At 38.4% G+C, this 25,820-nt stretch overlaps 1 protein-coding gene across 15 annotated transcripts in view; it reads left to right on the top strand.

Annotated features, from left to right (window-relative positions):
* The window catches only part of ARPP21 (cAMP regulated phosphoprotein 21), a 127,519-nt gene that overhangs the window by 14,602 nt on the left and 87,097 nt on the right, over positions 1-25,820 (top strand). For 7 of the 15 annotated variants that reach the window (XM_077809263.1, XM_077809261.1, XM_077809262.1 and 4 more), the window contains exons 8-9: positions 16,673-16,781; positions 25,024-25,061. The exons of 1 other annotated variant lie outside the window; for it this stretch is intronic. In XM_077809263.1, coding sequence (XP_077665389.1) covers positions 16,673-16,781; positions 25,024-25,061 — 147 coding nt within the window. Of the gene's footprint in view, positions 1-16,672; positions 16,782-18,609; positions 18,712-25,023; positions 25,062-25,820 lie in introns of all 15 variants that reach the window. 7 more of the 15 variants (XM_077809254.1, XM_077809253.1, XM_077809252.1 and 4 more) reach the window with 2 other exon arrangements.

Here is a 25,820-nt window from a genome sequence, read left to right as displayed (position 1 = left end):
GACATTTTGAAGGCTGTCTTTGTAAATCAAAAGGACATAAATTTACTTACTACAAGAAAAAAGAAAAGCGGCGATTTGCCAGATTTCTCGTGGAAATTTTAATGTGCATAGAGAGATCATCTCTTATAACTAAATGTTCTTCATCCAAACTCGATGATAAAAATAGTCCTGTGCACTAGTTCAGATATAAAGGAGTAGTGGGTTAAAACCTTTTAATACTCTATATTAATGCTTTGAATTATGACTGGATTTAAAAAAAGCTAAAAATGGCCTGTCCAATTAAAATCTAAAAACTTTCCAAAAAACTACCTTCTGGACAAGGAGTACATGTGAGAAATATTATGCAGAACAGAAGTTTTTGCAAACGTTCAATGGAGATGGTCACAATGCTGCTTAGTATGGAAAGTATCTTACTCTCTTATCTGTAATATCACTATAGTGACTCCATTGTATGTATATTTGTCTGTCATCTGTGTCTGTCTATCATCTCTCTAAAGCTATACCAAAATGTGATGTGAACACATGACAATGCAGTATGATAAAAGCATAAATTTGAGACGGAGGCAATGTATTATGCAGGACATTCCAAATGAGTGCCAACAAAAACTTTATGTGCCACCTCTTTATTCTGTACATGCCATATTTAAAAAAAAATAGAAATAGATAAGAGAGCCTTGCAGCTGTTGTCAGTAATTTTACATATCTCTGTCTGTATATTCAGACTGATTATCTCAGTGGAGATAGATAAGTGGGGAGAATGCAGGCGATGTGTTTAAAGTGCTTGATAAATACAGATTTTAATTTGGCTTTGCAGCTTGCCACATGGATATCCTCACATGTGGTGTGTGCAAAATATGTTTTTACAGATGCACACACACAGCTGCATATATACCTGCTCAGACATACAGCAGAGTTACTCAGCATTCAGGACGTACGGTGTGAATGAAATACAGCAATTGTGTTTAGTAAGTGTCTTCTGAATTTGGAGAGCTTACCAAAGGGCACATATGTTGTGAACCTTAAGACTTTACAAAGTCATAGCTGAAAGGATTATTTTTTATAACCTTTTTCAGTGTTATATACCTTCTAACCTTTGTAGTAAAACAGCCTATTGATATTTTGTTCTACTCTACATTATTTTACTCTGCTGCTATAGAAATGCTATGTCATAGTAGCCCTATTGGAAGGTTTTTTGTGTCTTCAGGATACATCCAAAACTTGGAGTAGTATTGACAGCTACTGTATGTATTTCATGAGTTTCTTTTTAAGAACTGTGTCAGCAAAATTATACATACTGTACAATACGTACTATCCATGTCATAACTAAAAAAAGTATTGTAGGATATTCTATCCATCTATTTTCTCTGTGTCTGAGTGGCTTGAGTCACAAATACAGTCATGACATTGCCCATTCCTAACCCACCCGCAAAAAATAGAAAAGCCCACAGTAGGTTTTTTTTATGTATGCTTTGCATTTAAAAGCATTCTTTGTGTAGGTAGTGCCTAAAGCATTATACCTATATAGGTACATGGAGCTTTTTTTTTTTTTTTTTTTTTTTGGTATGGCTCTTGCGAATAGTATAGACTCTTTAAGACATCCTTATACAATGGCACTCAGTGAAAAAGGCAATTTCAACAACAGGGGTTAGCTCTTAATGGAGATCTCCCCCCCCACCCCCAATCCAGGCATGCCAAGCATATTGGGATTTAAAAGATACTGGTTTTGTACCGAAATAGTGGGATTGGTTACATTATAGGCTCAGTAGCCACAAGTTATGACTTCCAGGGTACACATCAAAATGTGCTTTTTTCCCCTTGACTGATTTTTGTTTCTTTAAGATTGCATTTGCCGGGGAGAAGGGGGAGGCAGGCGGTTATAAGTAAGTTGACACAAACAAAAATGTTTGCCGCTCTTTTTCAGCCAGGTATATATTCTGTAGTCTTATATTTGTGTAAGCGAATGCTCATGTCTTGTTAGTTATGAGTGAACCTCAGTGACAAGGTGCGGACATTGTTTTGTTGGAACACAGCACAGTTAACTCTGCAAACTCTTTTTTGTTGCACGTTTTCTTTAAAAAAAAATCATATTGTCTCTATTGTAAGTAGAACACGATCAAGGAAGGCAGTGATCTCATGAAGTCAGACTCATTGTAGTATGACTCATGATCTAGGAGAATATACATACAAACATCTCTCTCTCTTTTATTTTGTGTGGTGTGTGAGGTTCTGTAGGCCAAAATTTGTAGCTTCAAGGAACTATGAACCAATTTATTTTAGTTCATACAAAAGTCTCCCATTGCAAGAATTTCTCATTCCAGTGTTGGCTATATTTTGACTGCTATTTTATTACTGAGATACAATTATACTGTGATAAAGCAAATCCCTGCATTCTGACTAACAGTCATTGTTGCACAATTAGGACTCAGGGATTCACAAACTACACTGGTATTGAGAAATATGTATGCAGTGATTATGCCTGTCAGACATCCACAACTAGAGTACAAGGGAATTGCATATCTGAGAAATAATAGCATCCTTGTTATCTCATTGGCTGAGACAGTACTGTTTTATTTTAATATTTATTAATACACAAAGAACTCATCTTATGGTCCTAACAATAATAGGATAAAAATCAATAAAACAATAAAGACAACAGATATAATGTTTACAACACTGAGTCTTCTTCATGCTGTCGCTTTGAAGCAATAAATGGATTTTATTTCGTAGACATTTTCCATACAGTCATCAGGGACTTGCTGAAAAGTACGATGATTAGTGACTTGGAAGTCTAATTTGTCTCAGTAGAGGACTCCTGAGCAATAATAAAAATATTTAGTGCTCTTTATCCAAAAAGCCTGAAGCACTTTACAGAGGAGGAGCAGTATTCTTATCCTTATTTAACAGATGGGAAAACTGAGGCAAATAACTCCTAATGCCCAGTTCCTTAAAAAATGCACAGATTAAGCTAATAAATGTGTCATGGATTTCAGCACTACATTATGTATTATAGTGTAGGCATTAGTTTTAGTTATTACATTACTTGTTTTTGACTGAATACTATTGCGCACTGTAATGTAAATCCTTCATATAATACAATTTAGGAGAAGAAACTACCTATGTCATTTTTCTTGAAACTGTTGACTTTTTTTTTTAAACTTAATGAATTTGAACTGGAATTGCTTTACACAACAGACTCTATCTCTTATTTCAGTCTTTCACTCATTCTTGCAAGGAAGATGAACAAAGAAAAGGTATCGGGGGTAGCCATGTTAGTCTGTATCCACAAAAACAACAAGGAGTCCGGTGGCACCTTAAAGACGAACGGATTTGTTGGAGCAAAAGCTTTCGCGGGTAAAAACCCCACTTCTTCAGATGCATGGAAAGAAAAAGTGTTTGTCAACTGTGTGTTGAGCTAAATTTGGCCCTAGGATGTAGAATTTTTATTTCAGTCAGTGCGAGCTATGTGCATACATCCAAGGACAGACTTTTCCTGTAAATGAGACATTAGGGTTAATGAACCATTTCTAATGGTCCCATTAACAATTTTCAGTCTAATATAATTTATCTAAACTAATTTGTTTGTAATTGAGGTGGACATGTATTTTATAGCTGTTTTGTATTGTAATGAAGTATAAGTTAAACATTAATGAAAGGACACCTACAGTGTTAGTCTGTTGTTAATCCTTGCAGTCACACCGCTTAATCTTGTCATAAACTCAGAATTACGTAGATATGTGATCAGACTTGGAAGATGGGAAACTACCAAGGAAAACTCAGTGCTGTGGAAAGTGGAGTTGGTGACTAAGATAAGGGACACTCTCTTCTTTGAATCAGTAATTAACCACTGCCTTAGTGTAGTGTTAAGGGGTGCTCTTCTTGTGAAGTGGTGTCTTTTGGATGAGTCAAACTCCTCAGACTTGCCATGATTAGTATTTGTGGTTATTAAAGAGATCGTGGCATTCTTGGTAATGGTAGAATTTTTAGCTGTGTCTGGAAAAGTAGTGGTTAGCTAAATTCGAGCTCAGGTAATGACATTTTTCAAGTTTAAATCCCACTGCACTGTCATGTCATTGTGCTGTAGAACTGGAGGTCAAAATTGGCCTCTGCATTTCCCACTTAGAGGTGGCTCTGATTCTGTAATGGGTGGAGTAATTTCCTTCAATGCAGGAGTCCATTTTCAAAAGTGGGTACCTCAATCAGTGGGTGGATCCCCCTCCATTCTATTTTGGTGCTAGAGTTATGAAGTCTGAATGAGTGGTGCATCTCTATGATGTGATACACCAGTAATGAGAAAAATGCTTCATTTGAGCAATCCTTACTTCTGCATGATAGGCAAAGGGGAACGGTGCTCCTGTATTCACGTGGCAGACTTGGAGGTTTGTCACAGGGAAGTTGCTAGATTACTAACAGGTAGCTCCACTATCCAAGCCAACGGGTATTTGGGAAGTGGCTTCTGATGCCTGTCTAATGATGGAGAAATTATTCATGGCCTGAAGTGGAACTAAGCACATGAATTTATTATGTAACACTGTTTTTATCTTCAGGTACAGGTCATTTCTAGAGAACTAATAGTCCCCACATTAGCCAGCCAGCTTTTGGGAAGTATGCTGTCATTATTGGTGGTTTTCAGAACTTTGATTGATTTTTTTTTTCTCTCCTGTTTAATTCTTGAATTCATTAGTTAGATAAGGAATGTCATTTGAAGTATATATTTGTGGTTCTGCAACATCCTAATGTTCAGTTATAGGGTACGATACATACCTACCATTGAATATGAATGTATTTTGTAATAAGCTGTGCTACCACATGGTGAGCCTCCATCAGCTGGAACTAAATTGAAGCTGCACAAAATGTTCAACCTAGGCAGAAATTGTAAATATTAAGGGCTAAATCCAATCCAGAGGGGTGGGAGGGCAAGGTGTGTTCTACAGGTGCAGAATCATTACCTGCCTTCCCCAGTGCCTGGTCAGACTGGCAGCAGAATTGCTTTCTAGCTATTTATACTGAAACCTTGTTATTCACAGGCCAATGGCAGGTGGCTCCATGGAGCAGCAGATCTACGGTTGCTGCTCCTCTTCAGCCTGTCCTGCCCGAACCCCACTCCCTGCTGTGTGCTGCCAGGGGCACAGAACTAAGTTCTATGGCATATAGCGAGTCTAGACTCCTCCGAACTAGACTTTGAGAGTCAAGGTGGATAATCGGTGGAACATGAGTTTCCAGTGTGACACTATGGCCAAAAGAACGAATGCAATCCTTGAATATATAAACAGGGCACTACTGAATAGGAAAATGGAAGACATATTGCCACTGGTGTGACTGCTGATGGAATACTGTGTCCAGTTCTGGTGCCCACAATTTAAGAAGGTCATTGATAAATTTGGTGAGAGCTCAGACAAGAGCCATGAGAATGAGTAGAAGATTAGAAAACATGTCTTATAGTGACAGACGCAAGAAGGTCAATCTGGGTCGCGTGACAAAGAGAAGGTTCAGGGGTGACTTGATCACAGTCTGTAAGCACCTACCTGGGGGAGCAAATAATGGACTCTTCAGTCCAGCGCAGAAAGATATAACAAGATCCAGTGGCTGAAAGTTGAAGCTAGACAAATTTTGGACTGGAAATAAGGTGCACATTTTCAACTGTGAGAGTAATTACCCATTGGAACAACTTATCAAGGTTTGTGGTGGATTCCTCATTGCGAGCAATTGTTAAATCAGGATAGGATGTTTTCTCAAATTTATGCTGTAGTTCAAACGGAAATTAATTCATGATGTTCTATGGCCTTTGTTGTGCAGTATGTCAGACTGGATGATCGTACTGGTCCCTTCTGGCCTCATAATCTCTGAATCTCCTGCATTTCATCTAGCAGTCCTTTTGCAGAGCTGCACAAGCTCCACTGTATCTGAGGCCCAGGTAGACTGAATCCAGAGGTCGATGCTTTGCCCTAACTGTACTGGGCCAAATCTTGAAGTCTTTACTCAGGAAAAACGCTCAATGAGTAACTTCCCTTCACCAGGGGGAAATGATGGATTCTCCATCTTTTGATGTCTTTGAGATTTGGAGGAGGCCTTTCTGGGAGATATGATTTAGCCAAATACAAATTATACTTTAGCCAAACAAAAGTTATTGGGCTCAATACGAGGGGAACTGTAATGGCCTGTGACATACAGGAGATCAGACTAGATGAACTAATGGTCTCCTGTGGTCTTAAACTCAAAGAATTTGGTATATTAATTTTTCTTTAAAAAAAAAAAAAAGAAAAAAAAAGAAACCTATGAAATATACAGGACTGTCTGCCATGCTTCATATTAGCGAGAAATTCATTGTTGAGGAAAGGATTATGGGCTCCATCCTGATTCCATTTGAATCCGGGAGGAGTTTTGCCATTGTTTTTGAAAGAGGGAGTGAGATCAGTGCCAGTTGCAGGTAGTGAACACTAATTAATCGATGTCCTGATTTTATCCCCTGATCCAAATAATACCCCTCCTATGCAGCATCCCCCTTCCCTCCTGGAGTCCAGAGTCATGGATCTAGGGGATCAGCGCATGGGGATGGGAAAAAGAGTTGGTGGATGGGGTGGAGCACACATTGTCTCCCCATCAGCCCTGTGGAAATCAGGCCTTCTGCCATTTTCATGGTGGGAACTCTACCTTTATAAGGATCCCTGGGGCAGCTGCCCTCAATGAAACCATATCCACTGGAACAATGCTGCCAGGGGGAAGGGGTGAAAACTTTGGCAGGACAAGGCCTCTGCATGAATGGGCCCTGGCTATTTGCTAATTCCTGAATACCAGCAGTCCAGGGCCAGCTCTGCAGGCTGGTTGGGGTGCAGAGAGGGCATAGCCCACCCTCCAGGTGAAGCTATTGTGGATAAATCTCCATAAGAAGGACCTTGAAGAGGTTTAGCTTTTGTGTGGGCTAAATCAACACCATCTATTAGAATTCACTCATGTTTATTTGTAATAATGATGGCATTGTTCACCTTGTAAACGATCATGGGATAACACCAAATACAGAAATACATTTTTAGCTTTAAAATCTTAATTACTTTTATGGTAAATAAAGAATGTATAAAGAGAAAGGAGTTCTGGTTGGATGCTAAGTAAAAAAAATTACAGTCCTTACCATTAACAAGTTGGCATTGGGATTGGCTTTCCCTTTACTAGAGAGCAGAAGCTATCAGCAGAAACCATGTGGTAATGTCTGGCAAAAGAAGGCTTTTTAATAACTTTTGCTGTTGAAGTGTCACCATTCCAGAAATGTGGTGACTTGTACTGTAAAATAGTCTAATAATGTGACATTGACCTTCAGATACTTTAAAAACCTTTTAAAGGGGCTTTGTGATATGTTAAGTTGTGGTGGTATAACTGCATAATGCTCTAAGTCGTAATAAAATGAATTACATTATAGGAGGACAGAAATCCCCCATTGGTCACCATATGACATTAAGGCCAAGATTTTCAAAAACAGGTTTAACTCCATAGTTAGGTACCTGTCTGATTTTTCAAGATCAGTTTAACTGCAGCTCCCAGGTGCCTAAATATGGATTTCAGGTCCTGATTTTAGGCTGCTATGTTTTGAGGATTGTGACCTTTAGATAGCAGCATGCTTCCATTACAATAGATGCTACATTATAGTTAAGACTGGAAATTAGCCTTGTATCAATCAGCTGTGACCTGTTTAATTGATAAATATTCCACCATCTCAAAATGCTGAAATTCACAAAATATTTACATGCCTTCATATTTCAAAATCTTGATCTGGAGGCAAAAATGGTTTCTGCACTATATATACTAGAGAGTTTTGATTCAAAGGCGAAAGCAGAGACACTAAAACTTTCATGAGTTTAATACTCCTGTTCTATAGAGCCTTATGGTGTCCTCCAGCATAAATATAAAGCAGCATTGGCAGATACAGTAGATATTCACAGTGCAAGTAAGGAGAACTACTGTGCCTCAAAATAGAGGCCAGTGTGATGTTGGACTGAGCAGTTGGTTTAATTAAAGACAAATACAAATAATGGAAAAATGCAGTAAAACCACTTGAACACCCGAATAGCAATGCCCTAAATCTACACAACTCCTTTGACTCTTCTCTGCATCAGCACTTATCCCATCTCCTTATATTATTACCCGTCTATTGGTATATTTGGGTAACACCATGTTGCCAGTTGCTCCATTTGCTTGCAGACTGTTGATCCTGCATCCACTCTGATGTATCCTTGTGCCATTTCCTGCCACTCTTGCTCTAGCTGCCTGGCATTCCGTGATTTATTCACTTTAGGAGGATTAACATGTTGTAGCCCATCCAATACATTTATTTTAACCTCTCATTTCAAATGTAAAACTGATTGCACCGTGTGAAACTCTTGTAAAAATGACAGAGATCTTTGTGGATGAATTCTCTGACCATATCCTTATTTCAGCATTTTCTGTGATATGTTAGGCACTCTGGCCTACTCTTATGCACGAGATGGGTTTGTTGCCTCTCTTGAAAGCAACTTGTGACAAGCTGTGTGCCCTATTACTATTGGAAACCTATGCCTTGTAATAAACATGTATGTACTGTATCAATGTAAGCCAAGCTTTAGAATTCCAAAATGTTTGTCTGCTTTGCCAGTTGATCATTGGATGTATAAGAAAGAAAGCATCAAGTAGGTATATGGAGTTGGTGCTACCTCTGTATACAGAATTAGGCTTGGTCTAATTAAAAGTTAGATCAACAGAGCTACATTTGTCAGAGGCATGAAAAAATCACACCGCTGATCAGCATAGCTGTGCTGACCTAACCCCAGTGTAGGTACAGCTATATCAATAGAAGAAAGCTTCTGTCGACCTAGATACCATCCTTTGGAAAGGTGATGCTTCTGTCAGGGTGGGCTGCATACACCATTGGGTTCTGCTGGGATAGCTATGCAAACATACCTGTGCTGGTATAGTTTCTATAGTGTAGACACAGCCTTAGTGAGACCATTACTGGAATACTGTATCTTCAAACAGTATGTTTTAAAAAATTGGAAAGGGTTCAGAAAAAACCTACAAGAGTAACTGGAGGTCTGGATAACACACTTGAGACTTAAAAAGCTGATTCTCTTTAGTTTAACCAAGAGATGGTTAAGAGAGAACTTGATCAATTGTTTTAAAAGTACCTACATGGGGAAGAGATTTCTGAGAATAGATGTCTCTTTAATGCAACTGAAAAAGGCATAATAAGATCCAATGGTTCAAGTTTAAGATGGACAAATTCAGACTAGAAATAAGACGCATATTTTTAACGGTGAGGGTAATAAACCATTGGAACTTACCTCTAGAGATTAGGTGGATCTCCATCACTTGAAATCTTTACATTAAGGCAAGATATCTTTCTCAAACATGTGCTCTTGCTCAGCCAGAAGTTATAATGAGGTTCTATGGTCTGTGTAATCCAAGATGATCACAAGGGTCCCTTCTGATCTTAGAATCTATGAATTTATTAACTTCAAAAAAGTTTGGGAAAGTTATAGCTGAGACCATCTGCAGAAAGGGAGATGGAGAGTAACTCACATGGACCTTACTCTTCCCTATTATCTCCTTCCCTTCTTTCCTGCCATGTCGCATGTTGTCTGAGGAAGGTATGACAAATTCCTACTCACTTCTCCAGTATCCACTTTCATCTTCAGGAAAGAAGCATCTGACTTCTACTTCCACTATGTAGCTGTCTCTGTCCACTCCAGTGGTAAACTGGGAGTTGAGTAACCCCAATGCTATGCTGTTCTGCTGTGCCCTGGAGTACCAAAATAAGCTGTATTACACTTTCCATGGGGCCCCTTTTGCGTTAGTGTGTCCTGGTGGCAGCAATAGCTACGGGAGTGCCGTGGAGCTGTGCTGACAGGGAGCTGTGGGAGGGCAAATGTGCCAGTGAAGATTGGAGGCGTTCTGCTAGAAGGAAGGTTTGCTGCACTGGCAGAAACTTTTAGAGGACTTCTGTGAGGGGAACCTCACAGTGATGATAAAGTGTTAGTGCAGCCAGCCCCTTGGTCCCTTCCCTAAAGATTTGCCACAGGAGAGGGCAGTCTGGCTCTTCAAGAGTAGCGACTGTCAGGGAAACACAGTACAGGCATTGGGCCGGATCCTCTTCTGGTAGAAATTGATTTTGATGATTTCCACCAGCAGAGAAACCAGTCCAGTAAATTTATCTTTACAAACAGTGCATTCATGTTCCGAGGTCCTAAAGGAAGAAGGTCTACTGCAAAAATAACTTATATAAGGTTCCATCATTAAACAACTGAAACCACATCATACATGAACACTTCTGAGTAGATTTGTAGCATCCTGATCAAAGGTTCCATTGGCTAATGAAAACGCTTAGGTTTAATATACTGTTGCAATAATTGCCCAGACCTAAACTTCTTGGATTGTGTACAAGGTTGTATGGAAAGATACACCTCTAATGATCTACCTGACAATTTGTAGGAAACATCAAATGAATTAATGTGCAGGAAGATGACAAGGCAGTAAACCCATATAGACTGATCCTGTAGCTGCTAAATTAGATGCACTATCTCCTGTGCTGGGTCATATTGATGAAAAACATAGTTGTCACATTCTATCTCCTAACCAAGCCTTTAGATTTCCTTATATGCATGTTAACACAAGAATGTAACCACATGTGTTTCCTGGATACCCTGTACATACATGTGCAAGCCTGTGTAGAATTTGACAAGTTCAGACAAATTATACTGTATCTTTGACCTTTTAAATTGGCATTTGCTTAGTACATTTCAGTCTTTTTAATTTTTTAATGCATAATTTCATTGCTGTATTTGATTTTTCACAATGGCCTTACAGAAAGTTTAAAACTAGAATAGAACTAAAATTAGATAAGGACATAAGAACAGCCATACTGGGTCAGACCAATGGTTCATCTAGCCCAGTATCCTGTCTTCTGACAGTGGCCAATGCCAGGTGCCCCAGGGAATGAAGAGAACAAGTAATCATCAAGTGATCCATCCTCTGTCACCCTTTCCCAACTTCTGGCAAACAGAGGCTAGGGACACCATCCCTGCCCATCCTGGCTAATAACCATTGATGGACCTATCTGCCATGAATTTATCTAGTTCTTTTTTGAATGCTGTTATAGTCTTGGCCTACACAACATCCTCTGGCAAGGAGTTCCACAGGATGACTGTACGTTATGTGAAAAAATACTTCCTTTTGTTTGTTTGTTTGTTTAAACCTGCTGCCTATTAATTTCATTTGGTTGCCCCTAGTTCTTGTGTTAGGAGAAGGAGTAAATAACACTTCCTTATTTACTTTCTCCAAACCAGTCATGATTTTTACAGACCTCTATCATATCACCATTAGTCGTCTCATTTCCAAGCTGAAAAGTTCCAGTCTTGTTAATCTCTCCTCATATAGCAGACGCTCCATGCCCCTTATAATTTTTGTTGCCCTTTTCTGAACCTTTTCCAGTTCCAACTGGGATAAATAACATGTAAGCATAATGAAAACAATTTGGAAGTTTGTGTGCTTTATAATTCTTACAAGTGCATATAGGTGTCTGCCAAGCAATAATACATATCTAGCAATATTTCACATTCTGCACTTCACAGCATTAATTCCAGGCATAGGTGTTGAAGAGAAAATAGCAGAACCATGCAGATAGTTAGAAAAATGTGCAAAGGCTTAAATGGTTAGCATTTTCATACTCTCAAAATCTACATGTATTTGTCTGCATCTCTTGTAAGAATTTACTTTTAACTGTTATACATTGGAAATATAGCTAATATACTACCCTCATTTATTGAAGGTGTAAATGAGTCACTGAAAAAAATCAAACAAATGGTTGATTAGTCAAGAGGGTTTTTGATGACCCACTGGATTTTGATTTCAAGTTCTAAGAGTAGGTCTGTTGCTCAGGTATGTTTTGTTTTTAACTTGTAGCTTAGAGAGGGGGAAAAGCCAAGCAATAATACAAGATATCCTGTAACAGTGGGGATGATCAGGACCTTTAGGCTGTGGAGCAATAGGAAAGACAGGACTGCACAGTGTTGCACCTGGCATTAATTAACAACCTTGTTGGCACTGATATCTTTGGTAGATGCCAAAAAGAAAATGGTTATGGAACCAGAATTATCCTTTGACAATGTGAGATAGGTCTTTTAAGGCACAGGCCACATTAACAGAGTAGTTTCGGTAAATTAGTGCTTCCACTGTCCCTGCTCTATTTATAAAGTGAGTAAACGGGACTTCGGTTTCCACTGTTGTCAATCTTTAAACACTAAAATCGCAGTGTATATGTATATCTGTATATTTATATAAATTCATTGATATATGCTGAATTCATAATAGATAATAGACCTACAACAAAAGATAATGTACACATATTATCCCTTTCTGCCATACCTTCCATGAAAAAAAAATTATCAAGATATTTTTCTTTTTGGTCTTTTCCTTCATGTGGTTAGACTTTCCTATCCTTTAGAATGGAAATGATTACTTTGTTTGCATAGTGAACTATAGGTGGATTTGAAGGTCAAGGAGCTAAAAATAAGCAATGTCTCCTATGAAACAGATAAATAATTATTGTTAGAGAATTTTAGTCAGTATGGTATGTATGTTGTTTGTACATCAGATTCAGCTTGTCCTGATTTGGTCTTACAGTAGAAGAGAATAATGACAGAAAAAGAAATAACCTTTCAAATTTCCTCAAGGAGTAGTTCAAGGTATAGGTGCACTTCCTTATTTTCTTCAACTTTACAGTATTGCAAACCCCAAGCAATGAGTCAGACCCCAAAACAAATGTGATTGGGTTAAAATAATTATATATATATTTATTTTAAATAATACATTTTGATTTTTTTTATTTGTCTGCAGATTTCTAAGCCTTTAAGGTGTATTTTGGGTCATGTTTTCAAGCTTTTCTCTGCAGCTATTAGGGCTAGAAACTTAGGGTGAAATCTTGATCCCACTGAAGCCCCAAACTGCAAAACTCCCATTGATTTAAATAGTGTCAGTGTTTCACCCTTCCTTTTTTTGTTTAAATGGAAGTTAAGGTTCTTACATTATCACTTGATTCCAGATGCTGGGGCTATGTAAAACACCAAATATTCACAAGCAGTAATGAACAAGTGCAGGCAACTGAGTGTGCAAAATTGTGAATTCAAAAGTTGAGGCCATTCTTTGAACACAGTTGGCTTATACCACAACTGAAAATTCATTCCCATGTGTCCACAACCACCCCACCATTTGGTACATTTTAAAGGGTGTGCTTCAGAATGACTCAGGTGTAAAAGAGCATAAAAGAGAAGGGAAGGTGTTTGTTACAATTCAGGTCCCAAATTAGATGCATTGGCAGAATGTACTAATGCTATGGCTACCCACATTCAGATTCAGAATGATGTTATCTGTCCCTCCCTTCCATGAGCAATGAATTGACTCAAAACTTCTTAAAGTAATGTGCCAGATTCCATTGAGTAGATAAAATTAAATGAAATAATCATAGCGTGATCATTGGCAGCCTTATCCTGCAAGCTATTGCTTAGGACTCTCATTGGTTTTCATTAGAATTCCCATATTCCATATCTTACAGGGCTGGCCTTTGGTCTATATATTGTCCACTTAGTGTGCAAGCCCTTTGGGGCAGGGACTTCCTTTTTTGTGAATGTTCTTTTCTGAACTCAAGTGTTTATTTAAGAGTTCATTTTCATTGAAGACTGAGACATGTAGATTGGTTTAGGTTAGGGTCTTTTGGCCCCATTATCTACACAATCAACAAAACACATATCATTTTATTGGTAGAAGCATTTTTAAATCATCTTGCAGGGTTTTTCATGTTGCTATGTTTCCGTTGGGAGATGAAGGTTGTCCCTCAGCATTTCTAATGGAAATTCTTGTTCTGGTCTTTATTTTCTAACTTACCTCTGCATTTTCATTCTAGGCTGAAACCTGGTATTTAAGGAACCGATGTTGCAAGGAGAACCATACGGGCAGATCCTGCAGCAGGGCATGAAGTTCCATTGAAGTCAGCCAGGTGCCACATGTGCACAGGGATCTGCCCATACGGTTCCCCTTTCAAGATCCAGGCCCAATAGGTCAGCCTTGTATTTTTGTTTAATTTAGGAAATAATCTGTTTGAATTTTCTTTGTGGTTTTAAGAATGAATGAATGAATATGTAAATAAATGAAATTTACTGGTTTGGGATCATATTTTGTACTCCTGCTTCCCAAAATGACCTGTGGAGAGGTGGAATTAGCAAGGGATTAATTCATCGTAATGGTGGTCTCTTCATTTTTGGTATTTTATTTAAAAATACAGAATTAAAAGATGTTTAAGTATGAATCTACATGGATAAGACATTTGTATAAAGCAGTAATTACAGAGGAAATTTACCAAATGGATTTTAAAAGTCGATTTTCTTGACTTTGATACAATTAGATCATTTGTTTTTTCCCTCTTTCTTTTGTTAAGTAAACCACAGACAAACTGAAACACTCAAAATGTAGATTTACAACTATAAGCTCCACACTGACCCTCCCTCTAGTCCTAATGTAATAGTTTTATCTGTTTGTCCTTTAATTGTGCTGTCACTTATGGAAGATACATTTTTAACCTTTGAACTTTTTCACTTGCTCATTTTAAAGCAGAATTTTTGAGGGTCTCTTCTTCCCCTGACAATTTAAGTATAATACCGATTAATGTGAATGAAGGCAGAATATACCATGGAATATCCTGTTTACATTGGCAGGCTTTCTCTTTACAAGCAGTATCACTGCATTGTACTATTGATTACATTAGAAAACTGTACAAGTGAGCACACACCTTTGCGCTTTCCAGAAATCCTCAGAAAAGAACAAAGTGGGACACCAGGAGAATCTGAAACTTTCTATATTATGGACCCAATTTCCAGTGGTGCTGATTAGCCACATCTCCTGTTGAGGTATGTGGAATTATTGGATGCTCAGTATCTCTGGAAATCGGGTCATTGGTTTCTGAACCAAATTGTAGTCTTTGCACAAAATGAAGGCTGTGAACAGAAGTTATCGGAGCCCTCCAAAATTCACATAAATTCATGAATAAAAGGATGTCAGGAAAGTTACCACCTTGTGAGTTTTGCATTTATCATAGTTCATTACAAGCTTTTCCTATACATCTGGTAATTAATTGTAATGTGGCACAAATATGTGTTATGTTTCACTCTAGTATAACTCCAACACTGTGCGTTATAATCAATGGAGTGTTAGTTTGAAAAGTTCTTCAGAATGGTAGCCATGTTAGTCTGTATCAGCAAAAAAAAAAATGAGGAGTACTTGTGGCACCTTAGAGACTAACAAATTTATTTGGGCATAAGCTTTTGTGGGCTAAAACCCACTTCATTGGCGAGTTTTAGCCCACAAAAGCTTATGCCCAAATAAATTTGTTAGTCTTTAAGGTGCCACAAGTACTCCTCATTTTTTTAGTTTGAACAGTGTGTCAGTAAAATGGTGGTGGTTTTGTATATCTGGATTAAAAAAGATTGTGAGGATTTTTTGGCATTATTTTACAGTACTTATTTTTGAAAAGACAAGATAAGATAAATTCTGTCTCCAGTTTTCTCAGGGTACATCCATTAATGTCAATGGGACTGTTGAACACAGTTTGGATGCATTATTGTACGGTGTATGATCCCTAGGCACTCTGTTCTTCAGTGACAAACACAAATTTCCTGTTAACACTATCAGAATTAACACACGCAGATGAGCCCCTTTCTTTAGATACGTTTTGTATTCCCAAAATTGTGATGCTATTGAATTAGCAGTCTGTCATCACATCACAAAATGTATTCCTGTTTTGTTAACCAATTTATGGCATAATGAAGCCTTGGCAGACAACTCAAAAGCAGGACACTAAGAACAGACACAAGATGAAGTATATCAGGAAGAATGAAATGTCACTAAAAGAAACAAATTCTGATAACTGTTAGCTCCAGGACATGAGACACTTCTTAGCTTTTCCTTTTTATACAGGGTGGAGAAGAATACAGAGCAGTTTTCCCCAGCTACTGAACCTAGAAATGTGAAGCTCTTAGCCAGCACTATTTGCCCATTTAAAAAAAAAATAAAAGAAAAAGAAAAAAAGCCTGGATGAGTTTAAAATCAATTGGTTAATCAATACTATGCGATTGTTCTGAAATATTTCCCCCCCTGTTTATGAGCCACTAGATAATAATTTGTTTTAACAAAATACCACTAGGTCCTCCCCAATTACCAGTTTGATTTATTAGGAGTGAGAAGTTCTGTACAAATATTTCTATCAGTTTTTCCTTGTTTATAAATGTGGGTAAGCCATACTCAGCTGCAGCTTAGCTGGAGGTCAGGACAACTGAAGGAACAAAGTGACATATTGTATGTTAACTTGATTTCTTGTCCTTCAGTCACAGGGGTTGATGAGAGGGAGTGACTTAATGACTGAGACTTTGCATTCACATTTCCTTCCTACATAACAACAACAAAAGATATTTATAGCAATAACAGTTAGCTGCATTAGAACCTCATCAGACAGCTGTAGTCAGTATCTCCCAACCACAGCAAATATAAACTAATTTTGCACTAAGTGGCTCTGTGAAAAACAAAGAGCGCCGAGAATTAAAAAAAAACAAACAAGAAAAACCCCAACGAAGCAGATTTTTTTTATTGATATGTTTTACTTTGCTGGCAGACCAGAGCAAAGGTTTTCTGAACATTTAAAAGATGAAAAAGGTGAAGAATCCCAGAAGCGATTTATCTTGAAGCGAGATAACTCTAGTATTGATAAAGAAGACAATCAGGTTGGTTCTCGGTTCGAGAGTTGCTGAAATTTGTTGTTTCGAAGGTGGGCTGACTGATGTTATTGTTGTTCTTTTGTTGTTGCTCCCCCCTTCCGCTTTCCTTTTCCTATCCCTCACCCCACCCCACTCCTCCTCTTTGGCATACAGTGGAGAGCATCAAGCCCTCATGTGGCTGCTTTAGCAGTGGCAGTGTGTGGGTTTGCATGGGTGGTTTGCTTGGCACAGGACTTGCTGCATGTTAAAAGGGGGTTGGAATGTCAAAGGTTCCAAGCTGTTGGAAGGCTTTGTCAGTCGCATTTCCAAATGCCTGTGTGACTAGCGGTTGTTCGACTCCCTACAGCTTTATCCTTCAGTTATACACGCACACACATGTCTACGTACACACAGATCTGGATATCCGTACGAACCAAAGATAACGGATATAGCCATAAAGGAGGAAAAATTCTTCAAACATGTTATAGTGAGGCCGGGTTGATTTTTTGAAACCACCCTAGAATAAGTTTTGACCCTCCCTGCCCCTCAAAAAGTAGTTTAATCTTTTAGTTCCTGTCACTCCCTGGTCCAAACCACATTTTATTGTCTATGTAACTTATTTGCTTGTTTTGCATGTATTGTGGCAGAACTTCTCCCTTCCGTGTGTTGCTTGCGACCCAGCACTGTTATCTTAGACATGTCTGACACATTACGTGTAGAAGAGTGTGAGGGAGCTGTGTGTTTGCACACCACTGAAATTCAGCATTTAAAAAAAATACCCTGCTAAAAGTAAGCATTGTGTTCATAAAATCATTTAAATCCAGTGCAAAATGTACACGTGACAAAACAAAATATCAAAAGGGGTTGTAACACTGGCATTGCTTTTCTAAGAAAATTCCTAAAGGTAAGACAGAGTATGCTTTTGTCACCCAGGTTATCATTATTGTGGTAGATTCCAGTGAATCACTCAAAGCCATTGAGTGCTTCTGCCTCCTGCTTCTAATTAGAGACTATTTTTCTTTTTCCTTTCACCTTCAGCTGTGTGTAGTAGCTTTCCCAGCTACACTGCATCTCAGTTGGCTTTGAAAGAAAGGTTTAGTGAGTAATGGATGTGGGAGCGGACCAAAGGCAAGCAGCGTGATCATATACACAAAACACAGTGTGGGAGAAGGAGCAGCACTGCAATTAAAATCTAATTGCAAGCAAGGTGTTTCATGAAGGGTGTCTTCCCGTCCATTGTGTTCATGTACTGCTGTCTAAAATGTTGATCATTAAAAGGATTAAATGGCTCTCTTTCCCCACTAAGTTGAATTAAGGGCTAGGCTTGGTACTGAAAGGGTTAAAACTCTTGTGCAAAATATTCTGGAAAATATAATTTATCATCATCGTGGTAGATGTAATCTTTTAGGGTTCTTAGTATTTTATCATCAGTTCCTACCATTTAGTTTTCCTATGCTCTTGCTTGGCTTCATGGATGGTTAGGTATTCTGTAGCACTTCCTTCCCCACAGCCAATAGGGAAAATAAAAAAAAAAAAACCCTGCCTTTTCCTGATCAGTCAGAAGCAAAAGGCATCGGATGAGGAGGCCTTGATTCAGGACTGCAGGCTCACAAAGGTCATGCACAAACCCTTATTTCAGTCACTTGATCTAGGAACACTCTCAAGCCGCGTCTAGCTTGAAAGCCAAAGGTACCCAGCATAACACGGTGGTTCACACTCCCCCTCAGAATTGAAAGCTATCCATTTCATACTTTTTTTTTTTATGGGAACATTTATTATTCTTCGCTGACAGTTTCTAAACTGCAGTTTTTAACAGCTCAACTTATATAACCATCCTGATTTTTTTTCTGCTCAGCAAAACAGAATTCATCCATTTAGAGATGACAGACGAAGTAAATCAATTGAAGAGAGAGAAGAGGAGTATCAGAGAGTGAGGGAGAGAATATTTGCACAAGATGTGAGTAGTTGTTTTAATTGCCTCTTTGGTGCCATATTTTTATCGGTAGTCAGACAGTATCCTCCCCCTCTGACTTTGATACTGCAGCCAGACTGCACTGTGTAGCTGGAGCTGGTAGCGAAAGGTGATTAAACCAGAGTGTAAAATGAGTTTGAGAGATACCTAGATTGGTTTCTGGAGCAGGAGGTGATTAAACCAGAGTGTAAAATTGGTTTCTGGAGCAGGAGGTGACTGAGAGCTCTAGTGAAAAAGGAGGAAGGTAGAAGGAAGATCAGCTAAAACAGGGCAGGCATGTTGGTCTAAATGGCCTTTTCCTGTTTCTGGAAATGTTTGTGTGTGCACAGTGTAGGGTTCATTCTGTTCAGTATTATAATGCTTGCAAGCAGAAGAGCAGTGATTTAAATGGACACTCTCAACTTATTTAAGCCTCCTATTTGGCATCACTTAAACTTGCTCAGATCTATCAATCTATTTGGTTTTGGTTTTTGTCAGTTCAACAACTCTGGAAGCAAGACATTAAAAACAATCAAAAGCCACTGGTTATGCATGACCTTTCAATATTTAACTGAACTGACCAACTAAGTAGTAAAGGGAATGTAGGTTAATGAAGAAACTCTATTTCTTCTGTCAAAAACAATGATGTTGGAAGACAATAAAGGGAGTAAAACAAAAAGAGGCAAAATAATCCCAGCTTTACTGGGGGGGAGAAATCAAAGTTTACCAAATAAAATTGAGTAAAATTACTAGATAAAGACACGCAAATATTAAACTTCTATGGCTTCATCCCCATTCTCCTTAAATACGGTACATTGATTGGGTCCTGTCTGCAGCCAGTTGCCCTACTTTCTGGGTTCACTATATTACCCCATAATTTCCCAGTTGGATGTATGGATCTGCTCAGACAGGGTGCTCTGAGGATAGTGTCTTCCAAGAGAACATGTCTGCTTCTTTCCCTGTTTCATGTCACATCTCAATGGAGGTTTCACCAGTTCAAGGAATATGGGAAGAGCCCTGAATAAAAAAACCCCATATAAATCATACTGGCAAAACAAACAAACAATGCAAAATTGTATTTGACGGTGTCCTTTTAAATTAGAGCTGTTCACATGCCACAGAAGGAATCATGTTGCTTTTAGATGACCTTTTTTAAGCTTGATGCTTGCGAGTTCTTCTGATTGTCTTTGTTTTAAGCAGACTATACTGTAAATATGTGAGTGTGTATTGTCTCACTTGCGACTTCACTTACGATAAGTAATGTCGCTACTTAGCAAGTAGTCCACTGATTATAAAATGCAATTTGGGGGGGAAAATTATGCACTCATATTCAGCATAGTATTCTCTGGTCGTGTGACTGAGAAAATCCCGGTATTAGCTGGCTCTTTGTTTTTATTTTCACTTCAGTATGGCAGCCTAATGTCATTACAGCTGCAATATAAATTGTAGAACTGGCTGTGCTCTTGTTTGTCCGCTATAAGTGAATTACTGTTTTTAACTTTATACAAAGGAGCATATCTTAAAAACGGATAACTGCAGGGGATAGAGAGGAGATAGATTTGGAACATGGCAACAAGTTATGGGGTAGGGAAAGGTGTTGCCAGAGTGACTTAGATAGTACATCATAAAGGCAGCTAGAAGCAGAGAATGTGGCCCTACGTGTTCGTCAAAGAGGTGGTGAGATTGAGTTATTAAGCATTCATCCCAAAATGCGCTGCTGTGTTTGTTGTATATTTCGATACTTTTACCTTCAGTTTGAAAGACAAATACAAGTGGTGAGAATTTTAACGGCCATAAGTAGAAGGTTGATGTGATCTGTCAGGTTAGCCAAGAAGGGGTTTTATCATGAGTAAAAGCATGGCTTGTGGCAGGAGCTATATCAATGGATTAGGACTGCGCCTTTTTTTTAAAGGTTAGCAATGCAGATATCTCTCCCTCCCTCTCTCTCTCTCTCTCATATATACACTCATTTGCGTTCTCTCTCTACTAATTGCAGGTATTAGTGAGCCCTCAATATATCATATTACTGTATTTCAGCAGGCTACACTAATGATGCAAATAACTAAGTATTCCTTAGCTGTGCTGCAGAGTGGAGCATGTTTCACAGATGAGATCCTCTCTGGCATGGTAAAAATATTTATATGTGGTGGTAGGCATTGTAGCATATTCTTTATTTTCAATTTTAGGAATGACCACAATTGACTGCCTGCCATATATAGCCACTTACATATAGCACTTTATTTTTTTAAAGCCCTCTACAATCATTAACTAATCAGTTTTCACAACACATCTGTGAGGTAGGTACCTAAGCATTATTGTCTCCCAAATTGTAGATGGACAAAGTGAGGTGCAGAAGTGACATGCCTGATGTACAGTTTTATTACTTTTCGCTATTCACACCACTGTAGTTAAATTTGTGTTAGTACCCTAATTGTGAACCTTAGAAAATGTATTAAAATGCATCACTTCTAATTACAGTACGTCTGAAGAGGTGTCCCAAAGGCAGCTCAGAGATCAGACGGCTGATGGTGTCCTAAGATGATTGCTATAACACCAAATTGTAAATATTTGTTTCAGATTGAAACCATTTGGGTGAGATTTCAGTCCAAGGGAAAACTTTGTTGAACAAAATTGAAAAGGAAAAAAATGAATTTCAAGCTCTAGAAACGTTGCAGATGTTATATCTGCTTTTCAGACTCCAAAATAATAAATGAATATGCTCCTGCTTACTCTGCAGCAGGCTGGACATAAAACCTGTGTCAAATTCTCTTCATTCTGCAACACTCCCGTGCATCATACTAGAAATCATGCACAGCTTCATTTTAAATTTAAATTGGAAGTTTTACTGTTTTAAATATGACCATGTAATGCCATCTGTACAATATTCCGTATGACATTATTTCAATATTAATGTCACTTTAATTAATGCTTTTCCCCACATTTTCAGTATGCTGCATATTTTTGTACGGATGATGCATAACTGCATCATCAGGTGTTTACGGGGAGCTGGAGGTTTTGGCAACGGGGTAGCAGACAATTGGAGCTTTTGGCATTTGGGGAAGCACACTAAGCAGTTTGCGGTTGTAGGAGAAGCACATTCATTTGATGTTTCTGCTAAAATGTGTGGTAAAAAAAATTGTTAAATGTGGCCACTTGAATTGCCATTATTAGTTCTCAGGATCAACCACACCCTGGGAGAGATGGGGAGCTTCCCACCTTCTCAAATCCTTTCAGGCTGCCAGCAATAAAACATTGCCTTGGTTATGTTAGGTTCACATTTTCAAGGCTATTTTTTTAGACCATGAGGACTAGAAACTTATTTTTCATGAAAGCTTAACTTCAGTTCTGCAACAATGGGTGGGGTCTACAGCAAATTGCACTGCAGCAGAATTGCAGAATACATGGGGCTCTGAATATGAGTGTCTCTTCATCCAAATTACGTTTTAATTGCTGTTAGCATTTTGAAAAAAATAATTGGCCAAGATATTAAGGATGGGTGAGATAATATCTCATTGGACCAATTCTCTTGGTGAAAGAGACAAGCTTTTGAGGTTCATCACTAAAGGTGTATCTCATACTAGGAAAATAAGTGTGTTTTACCACATAGCACATCCTGCAATTCTAGTGAAAACAATGGGGCTGTAGTTTACACAGGTATTAACAGGTTCAGGTAAACAATAGTAGGGAGCCTACAGTTTAACGTGTGAAAACTGCAAACTGCCTTGTCCATGCTGAGATATTACTATCTGCTAGTTACCCGGTTTTAACACATGGTGAAAAACTTCACTCTCTTCCTAGTGAAGACAACACCGAAGAGTAGGCTGTTCGAGGTGATGTATATGTCCCACTGCAGAAAAACTGTTGTGTGACTGCTAAAAATGGGGTTGCAAATGAACGGATAAAATATTGGTTCCAGAAGGAAGGACAATCAAGTACACACAGAACCTGAATGGAAGTTTTGAGCGTGTAGGAACTGCAAGGGTCCTTAGGAAGTGACGAAATAATCTTGTGTAACATTTTTCCCATTCTAGATTTGTTTTGACTTCCCTTAGGTCTGTAGCTGGCAGCAAGGTGATTTAAAAGCTGTGCTTTGGTTATTTAAGCTTTCCCTGGGACTTTAAATTGAGAGTTATTGATTCTGCAGAAAAGGAAAGTGAATCTTGACCTCCTAGTAGCTAAATTGCTATCCAAAGCTTTTAAGCCCTCTTGTTTTGAATAATAAGGATAATATAATAAAAATATGTCTGTCTTCTGTGCCATGGAGCCCCACATCAGCCTTGAAAAATGGATATTCCAGGAATTGTATGGCCTTGTGCCGGCTTCTGCAGCATGGAAGACGAATGGAGTTTTCCTTGAATCTGTCCATAAGGCTGTAATGCAGATTACACTGATACCCTTCAAGATACTGAAGAGGTAACAGACATCTCTCAAGTTTTTAATAAAATGTAAATTCTTGGTGCTTATTTATCCTTATGCCTGACATGAACAGCAGCAATGCTCCTGAGGAAATTTTTCAAAATATGGCCTCCGTGGGCATGTATAGCTTTGCTTGGGTAGTCATCTTCATACACACATTAGCAGACTGACAATGCAAAAACTCATAGTGCACAAAACTCGTGTGTGTGCAGTTGGAGGATAGTGAGGCCTCTTTGAAAATTTGGTCCATCCTGTCTATGCAGACAGGAAAACCATTGTGTTAAGAGTTGGAATAAGAGGCCTTTTGCTTTTCATCTTCATTAGAAAGAGAAGAAAATGTACTCTTTGGGCAACATGTTTGACAGGTTTATTAATATTAGGGAAGGGGCCTCTTAAGAATGGGGGAAGAGGGAGTGGAGCAATTGTACAAAGGAACACAGTGCTCCATAGTGAAAAGGCATGCGACTCCACTTAGGCGCCTCAGCCTGGGGCGAAAACCTGGCCCTGTTTAAAGTCAATGAGAGTTTTGTCATTGACTTTAGTGGGGCCAGGATTTTACCCTTGATATCCTGAGGGTTTGCCTTACAGAGAAAAGAACTCGCCACCAATCCACCCCACTAGTCCTGCTCATTTAGTTAGGATCCTATATGGGATCCTGCTTGGGAAGCCCATGCCACTCACCCTATACAATTAATAAGAACTATCGGACACATTTTCTACCAAACTATGCTCACCCAATATACTCTGACAACAATGCTAAATGGAAGGATTACAATAACTGCATTATTTTAAATTGTGGGCCAAACTCTCTGCTCATGCAAATTGGCACAATACTTCAATAGAGCTAAGCTCAGTTTACACCAGCAGAGAATTTGGCTTTGTATATTTGATGAAGTCCAGGAATCGACACAAATCTGTTCAGCTTTTAGCCAGCAAGTCATGAATCAATCGTGTTGAAAATAGGAACATACTAAATAAATGCACCTCCTATGGCATTAGAATTTGACATGCCTGACGATGGCATGCTATTATTCCATGAACCGAGTCCCATTATTATTAAAGTAATGGACCTGATCTCCCCTTTTTTCCACTCTTTCCTTTTGTTTAAACTCAGTGGAAGTACTATCTGTCTTTTTCTTCAGTACCTCATGGAGATATAATCCAATGACAACAACTGTGCACTTGGTGTAATGAACATGAAATAGGAAGGAAATGAAAAAAATCAAAGGGAGAGAGAATTATTCATGGGAAATTGAGCACAGCTTCATTTCTCAACATGAAAAATTAAGGAATGTTAATAGAACTGCATACTTGCCAGTAGGATTTATTTCTTCCTACTCTCTCACCTTGGCCAAAATCTAAATCCTCCTAGAGAGGACTTTTTAAAATGTGTTTATTTTTTTCTTAGTACCAGGTGCATTTGTTTCCTCCCTGTTTGTGAAATTAAATTATGTACTACAGCATCTCCACTCCCTTGCAGAACTGTACTAATTTTGCATGCTTTTCTCCCATTTGTCCTCCTTCCCTGCAGCTGTGTGTTCTGGTGTCACTTTATTGCTAGCTAGTAGGCAGACTAGTGGAACCTTCTGCTTCTGTTTCCCTCCAAAACGTCAGTACTTTGTATACATCTAGCCTCTTCTGATCCCAAGACTGAGAAGTCTGAGTTTGTTTCAAAACTGAGATGAATTGCAAGTAACACATTGTAATGCATGGGAATTATTTTACTGGTGTGACCTTATTCTTGACTTTTTTCCTTCTCTTGTCTTCTACAAATGCAAATGATGCATGACTTAAAATCCCCTTGAGCCTGAATGGGGAAGATAATTCTAAAATCAAGCAAAAATTGGACAATACAGCATATCTAGAACGTCTGGTTCAATCTTTTTTTTTTTTATTTTTCAGTCAGTTTGCTCCCAGGAAAACCTTTTTGTGGAAAACAGGTAAAAAAATTGCTTTTAAAAAAAAAAAAATTGTAGCTCTTAGTCTCAGACTCATTGTCGAATTCATTTGTGACCCAACTTATTTGAGGGCTTTCCCTCTTTAGTGGGATTTACACTTAGATTGTCTTCAGGTATATGGTGATATAAGAGCATATCAGATGTTAACTTGCTGTTTTCCAAAGCTTTTGAATTTAAGGTTAAACAAGTGATTGTTAAAACAGCAAAATACCAATGTAATGATCGATTATCAATGACCCACTTCTCTGGAGTGCTGAGAGCATTTAACTAATTAGTTAATCTTTGTGAAAGGCGTTGAAGTTATTGGATGTAGAGTTTTATAGAAATGTGGAATGTTTCTGTTGTTGCTATTGGATCTGATTTTCAGAGGTATCAAACATCTTCATATCCTTCACTCATACTTGTAGGTCCTCTGCACGTCTGAAAACCAGGACCCTTATTATTACATAGTAATAATAATGAAATAATAATTGTTGCTATTATTATTTGAGACCACTCTTATTCTACGTTACTCTATCATGGCCTCCAGTGGACAATCTTGCGATGACACATCTATTGACACTAAAAGAAAAAACAAACAAAAAAGCCGTCTGTGTATAACAAAGGTGAAGGGCTAGATTCTTAGCTGCCATAAATGTGCACAGCTCTGCTTAAATCAGTGAAACTGCTCCCATTTGTTCCAGGGGAGAATCTGATCCTCGATGCTAGGAAATGCATTGTGAATGTTTTTGAGAAGTGCTG

This window comes from Eretmochelys imbricata, chromosome 2 (assembly GCF_965152235.1).
Source record: "Eretmochelys imbricata isolate rEreImb1 chromosome 2, rEreImb1.hap1, whole genome shotgun sequence".
NCBI classification, from domain to species: domain Eukaryota; kingdom Metazoa; phylum Chordata; order Testudines; family Cheloniidae; genus Eretmochelys; species Eretmochelys imbricata.
This window is presented reverse-complemented; position numbering and strand designations above follow the sequence as displayed.